The sequence below is a fragment of the Argiope bruennichi genome, chromosome 6, assembly GCF_947563725.1.
Source record: "Argiope bruennichi chromosome 6, qqArgBrue1.1, whole genome shotgun sequence".
NCBI lineage: Eukaryota > Metazoa > Arthropoda > Arachnida > Araneae > Araneidae > Argiope > Argiope bruennichi.
In genome coordinates, this window is record NC_079156.1 from 111548949 (window position 1) to 111568912 (window position 19964).

Here is a 19964-nt window from a genome sequence, read left to right on the forward strand (position 1 = left end):
TTAATTATAGTACAGTGCATAAAATCATTTTAATATATGATGAAAAGATTTATTCTGAACCATTTTTAATCTTTATCAAAATTTAGATACTTTAGTCAAAGCATAAATGGTTACCCAAATATTTGTATATCTTTATTTAAACAGCATATTTCTATGTAATAAATAAATTTATCTATTGATTGGAATTTGAAAAATTATGAAAACTATTTCTTAAAATAGAAAAAAAAGAGAGTAAAGGTTTTTAAATATTAAGATATAAAAAGGAACAGTGCATCTAAAACATGCACAAAATGGAAATGTTTATTTATGAAAATGTAACACTATATTTACCAAGACTTCATTGGGACAATGTCAAAGAAATTGGAAAATGGTAATTTAATCGATCGCAGGCCTAATGTGACAATATCCGAGCTTGTTTAATAAGATCCTATAATAAGGAAACTACATTACCATAAGCAAATTGATATAATGGAAATAGTAAAGACTTGTCGTCTTTGAAGATTAATTGCAGTGCTGAGAATACTGATTATGTTTTTTTTTTCTCTTTTTTTTCAATAAAATCTCTTGGGCAAAGTTACATACTTATGATTTCCCACCCCCAAATATTTTTAAACTTTAAACTGTGATAGAAATTAAAGCCATGTTAGAATAATAGGCCTTAAATCTATTCTGGTTATTTTGTATATGAGTTATCCTAATAAAATCTAATGAGATTATAGAGTTTAAAAACATAATCTTCTTGTTTTCGCAATACAATGTTTTCATTTTTTTCCTTATTTATTACAGATTCTACACAGATGTTAAACGGAGCCGTTTTCCTTACTTTAAACAATGAAAGGAAAGCAGATGGTTAAATATTTGATGAATAAATGGAAACAATTTTAATTTCAGAGCAACAATGCAATCTCTTATTGAAAATTAAGCAAAAAGTACTGTTAAAAGTTGTAAAAAATTAAAAACTTTTCCCCTCTATTAAGCTGGTATCATAAAATGATAATTGTTTTAGTTTTAACAAGGTTTACAAATGATTTTGTTCTGAAATATTTTCTGAAATTATTGCAAAAAAGCCAAAATTTTGCTCAATTTTTATTTTAATTAAAAGTAAAAAACCATTCCTATTCCCACCTTGGTAGCTGTAGGTCTAAGCAGTGTGTTCTGCAGAATGCCAGTACACATATACATTTTTATTATTAATAGAGATTATGGAAAAATTGGAAATTAGTTATGCATATAAAAAAAGGAAAAGAAATATTCGTTTCAGTAGATGGTATTTAAACATTTGAAAAGCGATGTTTGTCTTTAAATAATTTACATTCTCTTATTTTCTTCTACATATCCTGCCTTAATAAATTTTATTTTGAATCTCACTTAAAGCTTTAGGCTTGTTCATTTTTTTTTCTTTTATGATATGCTAGAATGAAGATATCTAAATTGTTTTCTCATAGGACTATAACAGTAAGATTTTATTTTTTTTCAGATGGCACCGATTAGCTCTTAGTATCAAAGGTAATTCAGTGACCCTTTTGAGTGAATGTGGTCGACAACTCACTGAATCTCTAAGCCGGAGCGAGGAAGCTTACATAGACACAACGGGTATCTTGCTTCTAGGATCGCAGCTTGTAGACGGTGTGTATTACGAGGTAAAACAATAATGCACTGACCTATTTTTTTATGAAAGACAATACTGCATATAAATATTAATTAGAAGATATTTCTGCGAAGTATATTAAAATAACAAAGTTACTTCTTAAAATAAAAATATTCTTATCAATTAAACACTTTTAAAACAATTAGTTTATTAAAATGGTGACAACTAGAAAAGATATAGTAGCGATTATTCGAGTTAATGTAGAATGAAAAATTGAGTATCTGAATACAATTTTTTTATTACTTACGGCTAAAAGAGAATTACTACAAAATAGATTCTTAGACGTTGCAAGGTAAATAAAAATCATAATTTTAAAATACGATGAATTTAACTTATAAATGTCTCATTTAATGCTGTTTTTATAACGGTTTCTTTGGTTGAAAAACTTATGGAAAAGCGCACTTTTCGCATTTTCTACAAATTGACTCATTATATAAACCAACTGAGAAATGAGGTTCTGAAAATTATAAAAATGCCTTATTCTTTAAAATAATTTTAAAGTACAGGCTGAATACAGTAGTAGAAAAACAAATTTTGAATAACAACAGGATTTAATGCACTTTATCACTATATAAAATAAATAACAGTTTGTGCAGAAATTACGTAATAAGAAAAATATCATCATTCCATGAATGCGAAAATTTATAGAATACTAGCCGCCTTTGGCGACCAGCCGGTTCGCCAATCTTAATATTCGTTAAAATTTTAATAATTAAATATTTTATGCAATTTCTACTTTAATAGCTTCTTCATCAAAATATTTTAAAACTTCAAATTTTGATTATCATATAATTCATTCATAATATTATAAAGGCCTTCAGTCATAACGTAACATGTATCTCTCTCATTTTCTGTTAGCACCCGTAGAATTTATGCTTTAAATTAAAGTGGAAAGAATTTATCTTCAATTAATATAATAATATTTTTTACTGAAACAAAGCATTTTTTTATAATCTGATTACTGAAAATAGAGTCACTCAGCGTTTAAACTTTATGGGCACTAAAGAATATCTTTTTAAATTTATGTAATATCTCAAGAGTTGGTCAACAAAATTTTCTTAGATTCATTATGAGCAGATCGATTAATTAACAATGTTTAAATTTAAATGCATCAAACACTAAGAAAATAAAACGAATCGTTTAAAATAAACGGTTGAAAACGGTAGAATTTATGCTTTAAATTAAAGTGGAAAGAATTTATCTTCAATTAATATAATAATATTTTTTACTGAAACAAAGCATTTTTTTATAATCTGATTACTGAAAATAGAGTCACTCAGCGTTTAAATTTTATGGGCACTAAAGAATATCTTTTTTAATTTATGTAATATCTCAAGAGTTGGTCAACAAAATTTTCTTAGATTCATTATGAGCAGATCGATTCATTAACAATGTTTAAATTTAAATGCATCAAACACTAAGAAAATAAAACGAATCGTTTAAAATAAACGGTTGAAAACAGGTTTTAAAAAAACTACTTAAAAAACGATGTACTTAAAACTATAAGCATATACAAAAAATATATAACTAACATAAATACAATTTACTTACAAAAGCATGCAACTAACCTAAAAATAATTTAAATCATCCATTGATAACGTTGTCATGGCAACAATCAGAACAGAATGCGCATGCGTGAATTTTCTTCGCCGGTTACGTAACGCAAATACGTGATTTTTTCTACGCTAGTTGGGGTAACGCTATGCGGATTAGAAATTTTTAATTTCCTTTATTCTGTTTTATTTTAATTCAAAAGTACTTCAGAATGAATCTGAAAGATTGATTCATTAACAATGTTTAATTTTAAATGCATCAAACATTAAGAAAATAAACAGAACCGATTGAAATAATCCGCCGAAAAATTTTAACCCTAGCCTCATTACTGTTGGGAGAAAAAAAAAAAACTGAAGCTTTTCTCGTTTGGCGCTGGGGATAATGGAAGATTTTTTTGGCGGGAAAGTTAGTTTTTAATTAATAATTAAAATTCTAATTAAAAATTCGAAAAAAGAAACCCCAGGTGCACATTCCCAACCTCCAAGGTATACATGTACCAAATTTGGTAGCTGTATGTCAAACGGTCTGGCCTGTAGAGCGCCAACACACACACACACACATTGAGCTTTATTATAAGTATAGATATATAGTACATAGCATCTAATATAGCAAAATTAGTAAAAATTGATAAGAGGATTAATTAACACCTCTCCATTAAAACTATCTTAAATTCGGAATATATGACTGGATAAATGAGTTGCACATTTTTCATAAAGGTTGAAAGAATAAAACAATTTGAAGTGTATTATATTAGAAATAATTCAAACGATCATACAACAGTATTTCAACAATACTGGGATTAGAGATTTTACTGTTTTATTCAGAAAGCCATGAAAAAAATACCATGTGCTCCATCCTGTTTTTAGAATCGTATGTAATATTTTAAACATTTGAAAAGATTTTGTGGATAGCGTGGAAGTATTTCATTCTTCAAGAATTTCATTTATTACTAAAAAATATTAAAATTCAAATATTTTATTACTATAGATTTCATTTATTAACTTTCTCATTGATTAGATTCCGATTACTTTATCAAAATTTCAAATACTGAATAATTTGTTCTTAATAGAAATGCAGCATAAACTTTATTGCAATGACAATTTGAATTTCTGACAAAAATAATATTTTCTTTTGGATGCTAGTTTAAGGAATTAAAAAAACTGTAACTGTAGTTTAAAATTTTATTAAATTAAAATCTGCCTTCAACATTAAATATAGATAGCTCAAGTTTTGTGAAAAAGTATATTTTCAGGCCTAAGTTTAATCCATTTTTACATTATATAAAAAAATGGGGGGGGGGATGGAAGGATTCGCTATTTTTATAGAGTACTAATTCGTTGTACTAAACCGAAATGCAGTTTATGTTTTATGATTGCCTATTTATATAAAATAACTAGGGTAGAAAGATAATATAACTTACAGAGCTATGAACTTTTCTGTGGATGAAAATACTTGTAAATATATCTAAGTTGCGCTTTCTGTCTGAAAGAAATATATTAGAATTATTACAGCATGATTGCTATAATATAAATTATAAAATAAAATTTGTTTTATCAAAAAATCTGCTAAATTTTTAAGAACTTTTTTTGATGTAACTTATATTAGCCAATTTTAAATTGATTATTGTTTCACTTTTTCTAATTAAAAATAGTCTCATTTTATTATTAAATAAAAAAATATTTTTATTTATAAATTGATCATACAGAAATTATAGCACATTGGTCAGTAACAAATTTTCGAGTTAAAGAGGATGATTGTTATCATGAGTCTTTAATGTGATAGATAATCCTGTTTTTAATAAATATGGCTTTTTATCACCAAGAAATAGATTTAAAAGTATGTTCATTTTAAACATTAATTTATAATTGCTGCATAACAGTGATGGAGCTATAATAAGATATAATGTTTATATTAAGCTAACTGTTTTTCGAAAATGATTTTTTGAAGTCAAAATAAAAGTATATCAGAAATCGTTTTAATTTATATTATTTTAAATAATGAACATTTATTTTTTACAGAATGACATATTCATTATAAGTATCCAGAACCGGGTTAGATATTTTCTTCTCAAATTACTTTACAATTTTTTTTTGTGGAAATGTATTCTTGATAAATAATTTTAGCACTTTTGATCATTTGATACTTCTGGTACCTTCAATTTAATTTCTTAGAACTGAAGTTCAATTAGTTTTTTTCCCTCCATTTGTTTAGGGCGACATCCAGCAGCTCCAGATTGTACCTAGTCCTGAAGCAGCTTACGAGCAATGCATTGACTATATGCCTGACTGTGAGTTTCCTCTTCCTTATTCCCAAGGACCAGAAGATACTGTGTTTCCTGAATTCCCTGGTATCACGAATTCCTCGAGAACAGATGATGATGATGACGAATTTACTGATTATTTGTATCCTGAATCACTCCCAGGGGTTTTCACCAATTACTCTCAACCGGTTAGCTCAATTTATTTGTTTTGCAATAAAACAATCGATTCTAAGGATTTTATAAGAACTACTTTGGCATATACAATTTTACTTTTTCTTATATTAAATATTGCAGTAATCAAAACGCTTGCATCTTCTTATTAAAATATTAAAATGTGTAAAAATCTGAACATGATCTCATGCAGAAAAAAAAAAAATCCAAATGAACGACTAGGAAGTTTAACACATAACGCGTGTATTGTGTTCAAATATCAGATAACTATGGATAGAATATCCTCGCTGTACATTAAAGATCTTATGTGTTCATTTCAAGCAATAGACAAGAACATCTGACATTATGACATAGTTTAAAGAGTCAAATCTTTTCGAATATCTTTTTTGCACAAATAACTTTCGGTTTTCACTTTTAGAGGTATTCAATTACATCAGAAGGGAAAAAGTGATGACTTTTTTTGTAACAGAGCGTGTAATCTCTCTCTATAAAATTGAATGTCCGTTTGTTTGTTTGAACCCTATACGAATTCAGATCCCTTAACGGATTAAAATGCGTTTTAGCATACATGTTTTTTAGCACCTAGAAGATTAACTGAATTATTAAAATGTTTCTAGGCCCCTCTAAGGGGGTGAAATGATGGTTAAAAGATTATTGGTTTTTCCCCACCGTAACTTATGAACAAATCACAGTACAAACAGCAACATATTAAAATTTAGTAATTTAACTGTATAGTGATGTCAGTTGTATAAAGTAAAATTTTCATTGATTTTCAATCTATTTTCCAAAATTTAAACACAATTTTTATCAATTTCACTTTTTTTAATAAACTGTACGACTTAGAAGCAGATGTCTTACAAACGTATTGAACTGATAGATATAGACGAAGTCGTGGATATGGCGGTTAACAGGTTGATATAGGTATTTCTTATTCCATTTTTTCCCATTTCCCATTCCGCCTCATCTTACACAAAGAGTGTAAAACTTGTCATTAATTAGAGGAATACTTTTGATTATTTACAGAAGTATTTCTTTCCTGCAAAATTTCAAAAACTGAATCTCTCATGTTTATTTGAGCATGGTAAAAAAACAAAAAAGACTCCGCGCTGTCAATTGTGCTATCGAGATAGGTAATTAAATGCATAGTTTGAGCTGTACATTTTCATAATGATGCTGTATGAGAATGCATTTAATACAAAATTCTTGAGACTTAATCCATTCTGCGCTTTCTTTCTAAGAAAGTTTTATGTGGTATGATATACGTTTAAATTTAGTCACATCCTATGACTTAATGACTTATTTCTACTAACGAAATCCAATAGAGATTTCTGCAACTATATATTATAAAACTCGATTTCAGTATGAAGTAGGATATAATTTCATTAACAAATGAAATTATAAACGTAAGGAAACAGTAATATTATCAGAGACATGACTAATATACGACAATAATATTTCTAACAAAGGAACAAAATAATTAGATAAAGAATGAAAGTCGTTTGTGTGCAGTTTTTCGAGGAGTTGAGGAAAAAGGGGAGAGAAATTCGAATCTTAATTTAAAAAATTAACAATTTTTGCACTTTTGTTTTTAAAGTTAACTTTTATTTTCAGGATGAAAGCGGATCGGTAAACGTAAACGAAAACCCTGGCTACCATTATTATAATGTACAGGTAAGGAAACGTTAGTTCTCTTTCTTGGATGCTCTGGAAAATACAACGATATGATATATAAATTAACATATAGGTTTCTTATCGCGTCCACTAAAACAGAATTAAATTTCTGAATGCCAAAAGACGTATGGGAAATTTATTTTTTCAACTGTTGGATATATTATTTTATATTGTGAATATTTTTTATTGACTATTTGTTCAATTTTTTTAAAGGATAAGAAGACCATTTTTATTATATTAGGTTGATCCAAAAATAATTGCGATTTTTAAAAACAAGTAGATTAGTTGTGTTTTGGAGTGATTTCTATAAGGTTGGAATTAAATTATCAGATAATTAATACGATTTATTCATTTTATATTAGTTATCTGATACTTTAACTTATTTTTGATAGAACTTACAATATCTTTATTTCGCACTGTTTATATATTGCCTATTTTAACATAGAGTGAGAAAAAGAGAATTTTCCTAGCATTTTATTTTTGTGTTCCCTTGAAGGAAACACAATGCCAATTATCATTTAGAGTTTCAGGTGATGCTAATTAAAATAAATCATCTGTCAAAACTAATTTTTATTTAATTTTTTCCTCAATTTTTACTTAAAGATAACCAACCTTTCGGTCGACAAACTCAAAATGATAACCAAATGACTGGCATAAACGATTCAGATTGGTATAATTTACCGCAAGACATTAGATAAACATGCCAAGTTCATTTCTAAACCTTCAATAGGCATTTACAAAAGTGGAAATTTTTTAAAAACTTGATATCTGAGTGCAAAATAAATAGAAAGAAATTCCTTGAATACAGAGTATAAGATTTGCCGTTTTGCAGAGCATGAAGTTTGCGTATAGAAAGTACTCCCTTTTTAACTGATATATTTAAAATGGTAATGAAAAACGGATTGTTTGCTGTAGCACTAACTGAAGAAATCCTGGATGAATTGTGATAAGTTATTATCACAATTCATCCAGGTTCCATCATGATTCTAACGCATCAGCCAGATTGGAAGCTGAATCAATTTAAAGAAAGTTATGCTATTAGTTTGATAGAATTACAAAGATATTTTGTATTTTGAGCTTCTAATAAGACACCAAATGATCAGTTTAAATATATACTAGGTTAAAACTAAAGAAATTAAGTGAAGTAATTGAAGAAAAATGTAATGGTAAATTGTTCAGAAATCATATTTCTCCATGGTAACAGAAAATTATGCATATATTTAGTGATCTGTTAAATATCTTTAGAATTTACTGGAGAAATTATATTATACTCCCCAATGCATTACTACTTTGCTTTTTCAAATTATCGTTTCTTTTTGTTATCGTGATTTTATGATGACAAATGTCTCACCGATAATAATAGAGTGAGATTGCACTTGGCTCAGTATTTTGTTAATAAGGATCAGAAGGTATGTGAATGTGATATTATGAAATTGAGAAAGGGGAGGAAAAATTGTTATCGAGAAAATGGAAAAAATATTATTGATGAAAGTTCATTCATTTTTTGTTCCACAAACAATACTTCATTTCGCAGGAGAAAAAAACATGATTTTTTTAGCCGAGCCATTTACCATGATTACTCGATATTATCTATCATAACTATAAATTTTTTTTGGATGCATATAAAAGAAGCGCTTTCAGATAGCTTTTCTACTAAATACTTTCTTCTTTCACAAAAGTTTATTTATTTCTATGTTATTGTGTTATCTGATATTAGGTCAGAGAATTGCGTGTCCAAATCACGTTCCAGTCACTAATATTGTGTTAATCTCACTCTATTATTATCGGTGAGATTGCGCTTGGCTCAGTATTTTGTTAATAAGGATCAGAAGGTATGTGAATGTGATATTATGAAATTGAGAAAGGGGAGGAAAAATTGTTATCGAGAAAATGGAAAAAATATTATTGATGAAAGTTCATTCATTTTTTGTTCCACAAACAATACTTCATTTCGCAGGAGAAAAAAACATGATTTTTTTAGCCGAGCCATTTACCATGATTACTCGATATTATCTATCATAACTATAAATTTTTTTTGGATGCATATAAAAGAAGCGCTTTCAGATAGCTTTTCTACTAAATACTTTCTTCTTTCACAAAAGTTTATTTATTTCTATGTTATTGTGTTATCTGATATTAGGTCAGAGAATTGCGTGTCCAAATCACGTTCCAGTCACTAATATTGTGTTATTGGTAAACATATGCATCGTTCTAACAGTCATTATTGCGAGCTCAATTAAAAAGTTAAAAATCAAGTTAACAAAAAACATATTTAACATAAATAAAACTAAAAATTCAAACTGAAAGTAATTAACATAATAAAACATCTAATAGAAGAATGAAAAAATGAAAGAGTGGCAAACAAACATACTCCATGACTTGCATTTTATTCTACACGCCATTTTCATTGGCATGCGCAGGTAAAGAGTACTAAAAGTTATTATATCGATCGTTACAGCTGAAGTAAAATTGTGGAAATGCTGTAACTATTACAACCTGCCTATCATAAATCGAAATGGTTACAATAAAGTTTTCTCATGTTTATTAACGGGGGGGGGGTATCCTTAGCCCATTTTCAATTTCCCGAAAATACTTTTATATGTTGGCAAAGAATCCAAGGAATATGAAATATGACTGCTTTTATTCTCATATTAATTATTCAAGTAGATATTGTTAAACTAATTAATAAAATAATGCAGGGAGGTAAAACCTGGTCATTTTTTAAAAACTTAAACAATGACATGTTTTCAATGCGTATGCATGTTTTTTTATGAATGAAAAATTCTATTCACTTGCTTTAAATATTATCCAGCTTTTAAATTTTCAAAATTTTAGACTTTACTCAAAATCAAGCTTAGAATTATTAGATTTACAAAAAAAAAAAAAAAAAAAAAATAGTTTAGAAATTTTTTGTATTGAACTTGAAAGTTCACCAAAAATATGTAAATTAGTAATTTTAAAATTTAAAATAATGAGATCTTTAAATTTATTCAATAACGTTTTTTTTCACTTATTCGAATTCCTTTCAAATTTGGAATATTTTATTCTTGTTCGTCTATTTTTCGAAATTGATCCAAAATCACAATCTGAAATGAATTCTGGGAACCTAAACTAACTTATGATGGTAAAAAGGTTTGTTTATTAGATAATTGTGGGATGTAATTATAAATTTAAGGCACAGTAGGTAATATATTTTTCTATTAATCTGTTAATGAATAAGTCAGAATTAATCTAAAATAAATCGGTTTCATTTCATAAAAAACTATCTTCATATTTTTTTGTACTGTATACACTGTACTTACTGGTTTGATAATTTTAATTTTTAGAATAAAGTTGATTCTCTCTTTTTTTTAAAGGGTTTGCCTGGACCTCGTGGTTACCAAGGTCCACCTGGCCCACCTGGTGCTAAAGGTGAAAAGGTAAAATTTATACAATTAGCCTAAAACCATTCTGTTATTCTAATTTTAAAATTAAAATGTTAATTAGTTTTAATGCTGTCATTTGTTCGTACAGGGAGATCAAGGAAGAGATGGAATTAGTGGTTTAGATGGTGCAATGGGGCCTCCTGGTCATATATTTATGATACCTGTGAGTATGATCAAAATAACGAAGATTTTTGTTCCTTCAGTAGTTTCTTCATTGATTAAACTGTATATTAAACTTGAATTATTTCAATTTTAATCTTTTCAACGATTTAAAAACAAAGTACTAGGTATTGTGACTGATTCAATTTTTTTAATTCCTCGTAGTAATTCTCTACTAAAGAATTAAACATTTTCATGATCATAAGGGAATAGCAGATTTAATTTTGAAAACTATTCGCAATTTATTCTTACACTGACCTGTCAAGTTTTAAATCTTTGAGGTAATTTTTCATTTATAATAACATTCTATAATTTATTGTTAAAATATTCTATTCAAATAAAAAAAAGCAAGACTGTTTTAAAAAAGAGATTTAAATGACTTGGTTTTTTAAAGTAATATTTATCTTTAAATAGACCTTACCAAATTCCTCAAACTACCATGGGGATTATTGTTGAATGGTTTAAAGAATTTGTGGCGACAGCTTATTTAATAATGAATTGTATTTTCCTAATAATTATTTTTTCATGTTGTTTTCAAATTCATATTATTGCTTACTAAATACGGTTACTGAGACTAAATTTAAATTCTGAAATTAACTTTTATCTGATTCATTTTTATTCCAGTATCAACCTCAAGGAGACAACAAAGGCCCTGATGCAGCTGAACCTTTGAGACAAATGCTTAGTCAACACATGGTACGCCATTTCAACACATTTTTTTTCACTTCCCTTAAAAATCTGAATACTAGTTTTTGTAAAATTGATGATTGATGAAAATATCTATACCTGGAAATATGTGTGTCTTAATGCAATACAAATCAACAGCCATCGACGTATTCATACATTTAGAGCACTAATTTTTTTCAACTTTAAAAGAAAAACTATAATACGAAAAGTCCTCTCCTTCTTGGAAGGAAGTGGTATGATGTGGATTGGTTATGTAAAAATGGAAGGATAAAGTGGAAGGATTATTTATGTAAAAATCTTCCAAACATTTCATTGTGAAATATTTATTTTATGATTAGTGAAATATTTTTATTTCTATTGAATACAGACAATTCAAATTCTAATTTTATTTGCTATTTCTTTCCACTACTCCCTGTAAAACAATTTGGTCTTTTACACAATAGCTTATACCTTAAATTGGCGAAACCAACTCAGCACTTGTCCATTCCATGTTTGTTTTCAGAATGTTCGTTATTCTTGAAGCAAGTGATGAAAATTTTGCATTCCACTCAATAACCTTCTACTCGTTTTTCGCCATTTTGCGATGCCGAAACTACATATCTTTTTTTCCCCTTTTACTACTGAATTTACGAATTGGTTTATCCTGCAGTAGGAGGTTCAAAGAGGAAAATAAAAGCCTGGAAATAAAATTTTAAACTGATTCTTTTTCCTTCTACTGTAAGTTGCAATACATATTTGAAAGCGAGATCATTTCCCAATCTAATGGTTATTTAGTAATTAATTTTTATAATAAAATTTTAGAGCAATACAACAAACTAATTTTAGGATATAGAAACAAAATCCAATATTTTTTTATTCATTTCGATTAAAATTTTTTGGAAGATTTTGTGGAAGAAATATTCTTTACATTTAGAATATGAGAACCCTAGTATAATTAAATTTAAATGAAATTTGCCCTTGGTTTTTCGCAGGACAAAAAAATTGATAATAGTAATCTTAGAAGTAACTGAACTTGGCGAAGGAAAGTAGTGCTTCAGAATTTGAATTTGAGTTTGAATTTTAGTGGCAGAAGAGCCAAATCTGGCTAAGCTGAGCCTAACATTGATTAAAAAACGTAAAACCATGTATGTAAAATTCTTAAACATACGCGCTACGATACAAGATAAACATGAAACAAATGTTAAACAGCGAAGAATAAGTAATAAAATAGCAAAATATTAAAATTTCAAATGAAATCTAAAGTTCATATAAACATCTCAAATACAAAAAAGGCTAAAATATGAAGAAATTTTTTTTAAATTTTTGATAAAAATCCAATACGTCTAAGGAAAGCAAACAACTGTAGGTGGGGTCTTTCCCCCAACAGATCTTTCAGAAATACATCAGTAGTGCCAAAAAAATATAAGCGAAAGGGATTGAAATCAGGACACTTTGTTAAAATATGATCTATCGAGTCTGGTATTCTGCATGAGGAACATATCGGTGCCGGGTCTCTAAATAACAAATGCTTGTGAGTGTAACGAGTAGGACCAATTCGAAGGCGAGTCAGCGAACGAGTTGCTTCAGAAATGTTAGTCATTTTCGAAATCACTTGAAATAAAGATTATTTCAAGATCATAAACAATGTCTTAAAGTTGTTAATGCCAGTACAGAAACTATATAGAATTTTATATGTTCTTGGATCAGAATTCCTTCAAACATCTTTATGTATACGCACCAAAAAATAAAGGAATTTTTCTAGCTTTTAATCATTTCCAGAAATATTTCACATTGTCTGGGAGTAATGTCATATTTTATATATCATATGTGAATAAAACTTATTAAGAATGCATTGTAATAATTTTATGAAACAATGAAAAATCTTAACAATTAGGAAAAAAGAAAGGTTTGTAAATTTCAGAAAACAATGAAATCTACAAAATTACTCTTCATGTCATTTAAACTCAACTCAATACATTTAAAATATATTAGGCTTTGTAATCTATATCTATAACGATGATTAAATGATTAATAACTATGCAATAAACCATGATTTTTTTAAATTCCATAACTGTCCATCCAGTCGAATAAACAAAATTTCAAGATTGGATTGCATTCTCTTTTAATAAGGTTTTGATTTTTTATTAAAATTTGACGAAGAAATTATAAGGTCAATGCTATGGATTTTAAAAGGGCTTTATGACTTGCTTTCAAGAAATTTAACGAATTCCTTAAACTTCTAAATAATTCATTTCAAATCAAATTAAAAAGAGCGCAAGCCAAGATTTTTTTCCAATCAATTGAATTTTCATTCTACAAAAATAATTTATTTACAAAAATATTGCCATAAAAATTAAGATAAATAAATAAAAGAAAAAATTACAAAAGTTCTAGTGTATTCACTCACTTATTTGCTTTTCCGTACAGCCTTGTTTTAAATATTTAAGAGCGTAAAATGCGATTATATTGACGCAATATCTGAATCATAAATACTTCATTACACTGGCCGGAAAAGACTGCTTAGAAAGTTTTGGTTAGATTATTCAAGTAAATTAGTGATATATATTTGGACCTCAATGCATTCATCATTAAAGTTATGTCTAAAACTTTTGATATTATGCATCACTAAATCAAAACAATTTTTGAGTTTTTCAAATTGAGTGGAATCATAATTTACACACTTCCTTACTATAATGAAAATATAAGGCTCGTAATTATTGATATACTCCCACCTAAACACCCTAAGCTTTATATAGGCTCTTCATACAATTCAAGCTGTATGCTCAAAAATAGAAATCTTGGCAAATTTTTGTTCTTGTATAATATTGAAGGTGCAAATTTATATACAGAGAGATTTTTATGCAGGTGTTTTCTTTAAAAAAAGGCTTTAATTAATTTTAAAGCAGTTAAGAGGAATTACAAATATATTTTAATTTTAGAATATTTATGCTTGGAAATTCGACTAAACTTTTGATATCAAATTTCGTTTGTTTTTATAAACTAAATGAGTACTTTTTCACATCGTTTTAGTTAGCAATGAGAGGTGCAATTGGACCTGTAGGATTAACAGGGTTACCTGGACCTGTGGTAAGTCATATTTCCTTTAACGAAATTATTATCTCACTATACAAGAACTTAAACAATTTTATACAATTTAATTTAATTCTACATTTAAATAGGAATTTGATTTGCTTTGTCAAAAAAAATGCAAATAATTTGAGCAGAAGAATGTATAAAAGATGCCTTTTTTCACACGCTTTAGTTTTGTCTTTTAATTTAATGCTATCCCGGTTCGCAAAGCATGAAAATATAATCTCTAATATGATGCATGTATAAAGTGCGTAGCCTTAAAATACTTACTCATATATAGCAATACTTACTCATTACTTCTTATTAATTACAGAGCAAAATTGTACATTTTTTTATGAATCTTATTTATTTATTTTTCAATAAATTCCGCAAGACAATTTACATTCTAAGCTTTTTATTTGTTTTCAATTTCTTCTGATATTTTATTTTGTCTTTATATGCCGAGTATTTTTAAATAAATAAGTCTATATTAAATAAGTCTATAATAGTCTATAAATAAGTCTATAATTAATATATTAGTAAAATAATAATGGAACTTCTGTTTTATTTTATTAAAATGTATGAATTCTTTATAAGTGAACTTATTTTTTAAATTTCTTTTAGTTAATCACTCTTTTATTAAAAGGCTTTTTCAAAATTTAAATAGCGTTTTATTATATTAAAATGCTAACTACTATAATTTTCCATTTAATATCTATGCTACTATTAATTCGAATACATATTTCTATTTTTCTTTAAAAAACAAGGGTCCACCTGGACTTCAAGGAGCTAAAGGAGAGCCAGGAGAAGCTGGAGAAGAAGTAAGAATTTTTATTTTTTTATATGCAAAAATAAATTTGATAAAAAATTTTTAAAAAATAAACACAATGCTTGAAATTGCATTTTTAATTTATAATTGGCTGTTTTTTTTAATTTTTTCTGACAGAACATATATTTTTTCGGAATTATAAATTGAGTTATAAACAAATAAAAAAGCATATATTCTTTTTCGAGGGATTGTAAACTAACCACATAACTATCAAATAAATACTATGTTAAACTTTATTTCATTAACATTCATTTCTGGCTTTTACCGAAGGTGGGTATCTTGGCTGCTGGAAGGTAAAATTTCAATTGACCAGTTTAAATTTAACTACTGATAATTCTTGGAAAATAAATATAGAATGAAAAAAAGAAAAATATCAAATAACAAAAATTCTTCCTAGTACAGTTAATCTCTCATTTATGTTTGGATATATACCATAATCTTTCTGATCGAAATTTATTATCTTTAAATTAACTTATTATTAAGTGTTTTCAACATACAATATATATCAGAAGAAGAGTCGCAACTTTAAATATATCTTTCCATTTGGATATAAGATAAATAACATGAATTAATTATAAAAATGAGAATTTAATACGACTTTTTAATAACATTGCTAAAATTTCCGCTTCTGTGTAAGTTTTTATTAAATGGTAATCCCAGTGAGTAATCCCGAAACAAAGACGAATCAATGGGAGCTTTGTTTTGCATTCAGTCACGTGGTTACATCGAAAATGGAAACTAAATCAATCGATTTAGTATTCCATTATTATAAAAAAATTATTTCATCCGCATATCTTACTTTATGATTAGGATATAAAACACTGCTTAGAGAATTTACTTTAGATATATTGAAGGACAGTAATTGTAGAAGAATATTGCATAGGAGAGCTGCACTTTTAAATTCGAATACAAATGAACATTCTGTATGAACACGGGCCAGAATAAATTAAATTTTTGAGAGTACACATTTTCCCCTGATGATGTGTGAAGATTTGGTGAAAAAAGATGTTTCCACGGTACTTCATCTGAATTTAATTGCAGCTTCCGTCCCAAATAGCTTTAGTAGAATTTCGAAACAGGACGATAAATCTTACTTATATTTGACAATTATGGCTATTGAGGAAATAAAGATGCTGATTAATGAGAAAGTCATATTTAGTATTTTTACATGAAAGAATATTTATTAAACATTTCTCATTTTGAAAAAGACTTTTTACTTTTTTTAGATTTTATTTTTTTAATTTTAAGTATGATAGAAAAAATTTAATGATTGTTTCGCAGCTATATATTGTTTTCGCTGTAAATGTATTTTTTCATTACATTTAAATTAAACATAAAGAAATAGACAGGGTTTATAAGTCACTTTATAAAAGGCAACACTGAGTAAATCGTCTGCAAAATGCAAGAATCACTGAGAAAATTTTAATAAATAATGGAGAATATGGAGTATTAATTAATGTAAAATGAAAACAAATACAATTTAAAAAGATTCAACTAATTTTAATGAACTACTTTGAATACGGGGTATTTTCAAGAATGTCTCGATTATAAAGACTTTAATAAAAATAATAGTTTAGTAAAATAATTGTAAAATATTTACATTATTTTATATTGGTTTGATAAGTAACTTATTAAAGTTTCTCAAATATAACAATTTATTTATCTTTTCAATATGGAATTTTATGTTTAAAATATATAATTAAATTGGAGAGGTTATGTCATTGTATCTTTCAATTAATATTCTTATAGTCTCAAATTCTCTTTCAATTAATATTCTTTAAAAGTCTCAAAATGTATAGTATGTGCTATGAGATCAAAAAGTGTTAAACTTTAAAACTAATGAAGATAATAAAATTTTTATTAAAGTAGATATAGCTGTAAAGCTTAAATTTGTATATGAGATTTGCTTCATATGATCAATTTTTCTTTCTTTTTTCGTATTCGTACTAATACGGTGCTTTATATTTTTTTTGTAAGGGACCAAGAGGACTAAGAGGCATGATGGGCCATCCAGGTAGACCTGGTCGAAGGGTAAGTTGAGTAAGTAGAAATCTATTCAAAATAAGAAAGTTAAGTTAAGTTTTATTCTTAGAAAAATATTTTATTTTTATTGAAATTGTATAAGAGGTGTTTTAATAATAATGGTCTTTTTCCTTAAGGGAACCGGCGGAAGAGATGGAACTCGAGGACCTCATGGACCCATCGGATCTAAGGTAATGGATAGTTATAAACTGTTCCCTTTGAATATATAAATGAAATAATATTAATTAAAAATATTTAATGTTATTGCAATAATGGTGACAAATATTTCTAAAATAATGGTTATAAAAAATATATAAAAATTGTGTAAATATTGAAAAATAGCCATAAGTATTATCAAACTTACATAAAATATTTACTAATACAAGTAAATAGTGAAAGTGTTTTCAAAAATAAATCAGCGAAAATATTAAAATTTTAAAATTACATACAATGTTGCAATTATGTCATTAAAAACTAATAAGTGTTGCTACAGAATCTATTAAATCGATTTTAGTATTTATTGTATTAGCGTGGTAATGAAATTTAAAGTAAACAATTTTGCAATAATATCATGTTTGAAATTTCTAGTTAAACAATTGATGATTTTTTCAGAAGAAAATAATGTAAAATAATAAAAATAAACTTAAATCAATGAAGATAAATAAATATTTTTGAGCAGCCATCTAAATATGAATCTGATGCAGATGACTTTGTGTCTAAAAAATTTAACAGCTGAAATTAAAAATAAATTGTAATGAAAATGAAAAAGGTATAAGAAATTTTCAGCTGTGCCAAAATTTTAAGGAAATAATTGTAGACTTAATATAAATATTTATCGTACGATAACATCAAACTGTTTAATTATAGACAAATAATTAAACAAATAATTTAATATAAATATTTGTTCTACCATTCAAACGATTTAATTTTTCCATTTAATCTGCGCAATTTACATTAACTGCTTCGAAATTACATTTCGCATTCATATTTATAGGATAGCTTTAATTATAAATATGGAAAATTATTAAAATTAATACGCATTTAGATCCTTATTAAGTTTAATTATAGTTTCAAAACATTCCCAAGATTAGAGAAACAAGTTAAGTAAAAATATGATATTATTACTGAAAAAGAAACTGTTTTTTTAATAATTCAAATCTGAATTTTTTTGTTTTAAATTTTAATTTGAAGCATTAATTCCGAAACATCGAAAAATTATAATTATTATGTTTCTGAGGCTATTCATCAAATTGTGATAAATAAATAATGTTCATAAATCAATGATGAGCAAATGTCTGCTTTACCTTTTACTATTCCGATTTTATTTCGTAACAATTTCAGAAGAAAAATAAGAATACGGTATACAGGTGAAAGTTTTTTCGAATAACGTGTAACAATTAGAATTTTTTAAAAAAAATTAACAAACATTTATTATGAGAATATTGGAAATGAAATATTTAAAATGAAGAACTTCGAATTTCTCCATTTTATTCACTATTTTTTTACGTCTCATGATGTCCCATCTTTTTTTCTTTAGGGTGATGTAGGATTACCTGGAATGCCTGGATTACCGGGAGAAAAAGGAGACAGGGTGAGAAATGATTTCTTCTATATTATAACTTACCTTGATTTCTTTATTTTGAATAAAATGTTACCTACATACAAATGATTGAACTTCATTCTCTTTTGGGGGTGTTGAATTTCAGGTAAATCGATTTAAAATTGAAAAAAGTTAAATATTTAAACAATTAATTCTTTTAATTTAAGAATAGATTTTATATTCCCATCGAAAATATTTTCGCGAGTCTTTTAATATCAATAATTCATTCAATAATTAATAAAAAAGTCAACAACTGATTAGGAATTTTTCTACACTAAAAAAAATTTGTATTTATCTGATTGGATTTAAAGAGCTAGTTTTTAAAAATGGATTTCAAATTTCTATGATTTTAAATAATAGAATAATTTCTTAGTAGAAAGTCTGATTATAACATCAGATGGCTATATTCATAAATAAAGGTTATTATAAAAGCTTTGCTATGAAACCTTTTAAAATTTTCTAAATTAATCAAATAAAGCTACAAAATAGATGTTGAGATAAATTTTTATCGAATTTTTTTTATTAGTTGATAAGATGGATAAATTTTCACTTTCTCTATTCTGCAATTTCAAAAATTGAATTTTATTAATTTTGGAGTATTTCATCTAGAGACAGACTTGATTTCCATTGCAGAAAAAGTACGAAGATATTTTGGCTTTGGAATTTTATTACATTTTCTGAAATGTTGTGCCCGATTATATTAGTTCTGGATTTGTTTATTTTTAAATGGAAGCAATCATATTATTCAGAAGTCAGACGTGCTGTCATGATTTTAAATTACAAAAATTGAAATTTTTGTAATATATCTTATTCTAGTTAAAGAAAATCTGACTTACATTACTTTTGTAAACTGTGGTTTAGTTATTTTTATACTATCCATTTATAAAACT

The 19964-nt window shown here is 26.7% G+C and overlaps 1 protein-coding gene across 1 annotated transcript in view; it reads left to right on the forward strand.

Moving 5' to 3' along the window:
* Positions 1 to 19964, forward strand: part of LOC129971415 (collagen alpha-1(XI) chain-like) — a 126518-nt gene that overhangs the window by 44290 nt on the left and 62264 nt on the right. The window contains exons 4-14 of the mRNA XM_056085168.1: positions 1478 to 1640; positions 5414 to 5650; positions 7245 to 7304; positions 10661 to 10723; positions 10818 to 10892; positions 11513 to 11584; positions 14585 to 14641; positions 15391 to 15444; positions 17430 to 17483; positions 17612 to 17665; positions 19012 to 19065. Coding sequence (XP_055941143.1) covers positions 1478 to 1640; positions 5414 to 5650; positions 7245 to 7304; positions 10661 to 10723; positions 10818 to 10892; positions 11513 to 11584; positions 14585 to 14641; positions 15391 to 15444; positions 17430 to 17483; positions 17612 to 17665; positions 19012 to 19065 — 943 coding nt within the window. The remainder of the gene's footprint in view (positions 1 to 1477; positions 1641 to 5413; positions 5651 to 7244; positions 7305 to 10660; positions 10724 to 10817; positions 10893 to 11512; positions 11585 to 14584; positions 14642 to 15390; positions 15445 to 17429; positions 17484 to 17611; positions 17666 to 19011; positions 19066 to 19964) is intronic.